General features: G+C 36.8%; 1 protein-coding gene across 1 annotated transcript in view; it reads left to right on the plus strand.

The window, feature by feature from the left end:
* Window positions 1-2,094: 2,094 nt before the first annotated feature.
* LOC119595770 (probable glutamate receptor) overlaps window positions 2,095-5,000 on the plus strand; it is a 9,133-nt gene continuing 6,227 nt past the window's right edge. Inside the window, exons 1-3 of the mRNA XM_037944916.1 lie at window positions 2,095-2,280; window positions 2,854-2,924; window positions 3,923-4,304. Of these exons, the coding sequence (XP_037800844.1) occupies window positions 2,867-2,924; window positions 3,923-4,304 (440 nt within the window). The 5' untranslated portion in view covers window positions 2,095-2,280; window positions 2,854-2,866. The remainder of the gene's footprint in view (window positions 2,281-2,853; window positions 2,925-3,922; window positions 4,305-5,000) is intronic.

A 5,000-nucleotide genomic window follows, 5' to 3' on the forward strand; every position in this document is an offset into this window, starting at 1 on the left:
TACGTTAATGCCGACTCTGTAATGAAACGCATATGATTCCTTACATTTGATTTCGACTTAATCAATATTATTCCTTGAAGCGTGCACATCGAAATTTTGTTTACGTACATATTTTTCATGTCAACAGAACTGAATATACGGCCGTGAAGTGGGACGTGTGTTACAAGCATTAAAACATGTCTTGGCAGATAAAAACTACGACTGTACTAAAAAAAACGAATACAAATTAGCATCTCTCGTATTACAAACTTCTTGAATATCATCCTACAAATTGCATTCCTTCCTGATTTCTAAGATAAACATAAAAATGCACTTAAAGATATCTAAAAAGTTAAACTGTGCTATTCAGAATATGGATATGTTGGTAGAATGGCCGTTAGTAAAGTCAAATTGGCTATTAGTGGTGATTAGATATCTTTCATTCTTAATCAATATTTTTTTAACCAGTTCAGATTTGGCAATATAATTCCCATCATTACATTTATTAGTCTTCACATTCCTTCTGTCATTAATTTCGCTAATTCACTGGCTCACAAATCAGAGCTATCGTAATTAACATAACCAAATACCAAGCTTCTCGTAATCATAGCTCTGCAAAAATAAAAGAAATCATTTATGAGGAAAAATGCCTAAAATCCGACAAAAGGCTTGCAAGTGAGAGAAATTTAAAGATGACAACTCTCAATATATTTCCCTGTCGTGGCAGATGAAAGTCAATTAACTTTAATTTGCTATCTGCATTTAATAATAGTTTAAGCCAGATGTTACAATCAGCTACTATATATAGGTAAAACAAGCACTAGAACCTAAACCGATATGTAAAGACAGTGTGCATGAGTGGGAAGGGCTGCAGTTTCCCATGATTGACTGAATGGATCATAAAGAAATTTTAAAAATGCTGACGAGAAATTTTTTTACAAGGCATAACCGTTAACAAGCCATTTAAGAGTCTTCATTTCATACCTATTGTATCCTTTTCTTCTTGAGCGAGAAAAGGGGGAGTTTGATCTTTCAACGAAACGGTGTGTAAACAAAATCCAACTTCCTGTCTCTAATCCTTGCCTTTTTCGTTTTAAGATTAAGTTCATAGAACCTGATCCCGTGACCTATTGTAATTTGCCACGAGTTATGTCACTAACATAATTTTAATGACCTATAACAGCTACTATATGTAAATAGACTACACAGACATTGCTTGGAAGGTCAGATATAATACGTTTTATTTGTGTCACAGGTGTTATCTTCGAAAAATCTTAACAAACTCCTTTATAGATATAATGCTTCCTTGGTTGCAAAATTTTAAGATATTTCGATTTTCCATACCTAACTTGTCACGAATCGCAACCATATTTCCTTGAGAGAGTTAGACTGGAGAGCAGCAAAACAAACTGTATGTATATTTTAAAATCCCCCGTGTGATTTCACCCAGAATGGAAATATCACAGACAAACATGTCAGTCTGGTTAGCCGAATGCACCTCTTCCACTTCTTTCAACATCCTTCCTTCTCCGGAGAAAATCACCGAAGATTGTAAAATTTTTAGCTTGTTATGTTATCATGGCATGTAACGTTAAAAGGCCCATTATCCTTCCCGATGGTTAGCGGACAAAACTATTAGCTTATTTTCTCGTCTCGCTCGACATTTTCCTCGTGGTTTCGTGCACCTAAACGTTTATCTTGTCCGCAGCGACCTTCCTTAGGGAATGTGGAGCTGACCTTTTCGCCATTTTGTTCCGGATAAATCTTGAAAAGGAGGACGCATGTTCTGCATATATATATACACTGCCTGTTGTCATTAGTTGTGTATTTATGAATACCATTTCTAATGCAAACGGTCGTAATAGCTCTGTCAAGCGAAAAAAGTAAATATTACCTTTGGTGGTAATTCTAAAAATGACTCATGTGCTCTAGCATTGCATGTAAATCAAATATTCGGTATATCCTTACCACCACCATGAATCAAGAGAATAGTGAAACACAGCTAGCGATTTTAGATGGCCTTTGAAAGAAAAATCACTGTAACCCTTGTCAGTCTGCGAAGAAAAGAAAAGTCAAATCTCTTAGAAAAAGAGATGTCTTCGGCCAATGGACAGCGAGAACCAACACCAACGAGCCAATCGGTGCAAGGCGTCTCATCACTACCTCAATCTGCATTGTATATAAGCAAGTGCAAATCCATGATATCAGCATATCGGCATAACAGAGGCTATAGGAGAACAGAGGCGCATTACTGACTAAGTTCTTCAAAACAAGCGGTTGCACGTTGCGAAGCATAAGTAGGTCTGTGCCGCGTCTTTTATAACATTGTTATTGCGATTTTCCATTGGTTGAGGAATTGAATTGAGGGAATTCTGGCGTTAATGCAAGTTCTATTGCCTTTTGATAAACAGTCACACATCAGAACTAACACCCTTTCTTGCTTTTTGACATTTGAATCTGATAAATCATCACTGTTTTATATGGCCATCATGCTGTATGCTCTCCTTCTCTGTATCTGACCAATCCGTTGCCCTAGGGTTCACGTACAGCTATACTGTTTTACTGTAAGTCCCTCTTACAGTAAAACAAAAAGTACAAGACATTTCTCCAGAGATCTGGATACTGTTACGATCAGTGGGATAAAATGTTTACTAGGACATTAGCCATATGTATCAGAAAACTGAAAATAATGCGTTACGTAATAAATATTCAAATCGAAATTACTAGATATGAAAATGTCACGGCTGTCGTAGTGTATGTATAGAAAAAAACAGTTGTCTTCTGCATATTTTTTTTTTAAATGTAGCCTACAGGTCCTGCCGCATTGTTTAAAGATTACCAGTTTTCGAAACAGCAGCTTGTTATACCGAACAGGTGATGACGTAAGATGACTGCCTTGTCAGCTGGTCAAGTCTTCGTGTTGGCTGCCTTGTGTCACGCCGGTGGTAAGTATCGCATAGCTTTGATCTGTCATGTGTAATAGTAAACGTGAGATGGAGTGATTTCTCACGTTGGGATTCTTACTTGTGTCAGAATGAAGGATATAGGACGAACAAAGAATAGAAAAATGTGCTGAAATGGGGGACGAAAAAAGGGCAAATTAGGCACACATAAATAGGAGGGACATAAAGTATGGAACTAGTAGGCTTAAATCGTGTACGCTTTTCCATAATTAAATGCTCGAAATCTAGGATACTAAGTACTACGTAGAATTAAGAATTTATTGTCCCAAGATGCACATAGATCGCTATCAATATATTGTGTTGTTTTGACCATTTATCCTTTAAGACATCGAATTTATCGCTATATTTCTGGAACTGCAGATAAATACTCTTCTTTGCTCACTATGCTCTCGCAGATAATGGAAGGTAACTGATTTGATCAATATCATAATACCTCTTAATAATAATAATAATGATAATCTCTATATTTCTTAGAATTTACCACTTGTTTGCATTTTTACGTAATTGAAAAATGACCAATCTTATCCACGCTTCGTTCCTACTTCCATCCATAGTCATGAGACTGCTTATCGCACTTCAAGACATTCCGTTAACTAACAGAATTTGCAACAACATGCTCATGTTCGGCATGGTATATTCATGCAAGAAATGTGATGTGTTTGTTAAAAAAAGGCAATTAACGTAAAAAAAAAAGTTCTTGGGACATTTATTATGTTATACTGTCTGGTAAAAATACTGTACGTGCCAACCCGAATGTGAATAAAACAAAACAATTCATCATCTTTTCTCCCTAATAGTCAAAAATGCACATTGGACATTTCTTATTTCAGTCTTTTCAGCTAAAAATCCCGATGTGAGTGCGTACATGTGAGTTTAGGATGAGATATTAACCGAAGTAAATAGTAGATTCTCAAAATGCACGATATAAAAAAATAATAATAATTTTAAAAAATCAATAAAAACATCGAATTAATTTTCAGCTCAACCCACAGCCTCCCGAACAAGGCTTCCGAGAAACTCAGTTGACGCTGTACATGAGGAATCACAGCTCATAAGCATGGCCGTCCGAACAGCCAAGTCGTGTGTTCTTCTTCAAGACGGTTCTCCTGCAGCTGCGGACGTCCTTCAGAACTTCTTGGCCTCGCCCCACCACCTGTCCATCCAGCTCGGGGATATGCTGAGCCTCCTACAGGAGACAGGAGACTTTCCTGACTTCCGGCGTGGTTTGAATGAAGAAAGTAGCGTGGTTGTCATGGTGTTCAGTAGCGTGAATGTTGTGAGGAAATTCGTTGAAGCAAAAACTGTTTCATGGATCACCTGCCCCCTTCTTCTCCTTAGCCTGTCGCTGGAGGAAGACTCCAGGTATTCTTTCAATATTACCGATATCACTCAGGATTTTAAAGTTTATTTTCTTAAACGCATATCAGATATGTCGTACAGATATGATTTCGCGTGAAATCATGCCTGTAAGACGCTTACCACAGTGTACATTCACAATGAGGCACAAACATTTTGACGCAGAGTGCTAATGCGTTCGTCCTCTGCGCTTCCATTCATCTTCAAGTCTGCGTGAAAACAAATGATAAAGATATAATCGTTCAATCGTACGCTCTTTACATGGCCATTGTCACTTTAAGGTCTAATAAAGCATGTAAACAGCAGCCAATGGACAAAAGTAGAATGTACGAATGACACCACAGACAATTAGTGACAGAACATGAAGCATTTCTGCCTTATTTTGAACTGGAATATTCACTGTTGTGAAGACGGACTATTTTTCAACTCAGCTTTATACTATTAATTGTCATTATAATTTACTGTATATGACTAATTTTTTCTACCATTCTTAAATCTAAATTGTTCATTACACCAATTGCGATCAACACCGCCTTTCAGTTAGATAGATTTTATACATTAATACCGTAGCTGGTATCATGATACTGCTTTTATGTATGTTATTAACAGTTGTATATCAAGAATTCCATTAATTTTCATCTAATGAAGTGGTAATTGTTACTGAGATCAAAATAACTGAAAAGTTACTTGGTTAAATCGAGC

This window comes from Penaeus monodon, chromosome 36 (genome assembly GCF_015228065.2).
Source record: "Penaeus monodon isolate SGIC_2016 chromosome 36, NSTDA_Pmon_1, whole genome shotgun sequence".
In the NCBI taxonomy this organism is placed as follows: Eukaryota; Metazoa; Arthropoda; class Malacostraca; order Decapoda; family Penaeidae; genus Penaeus; species Penaeus monodon.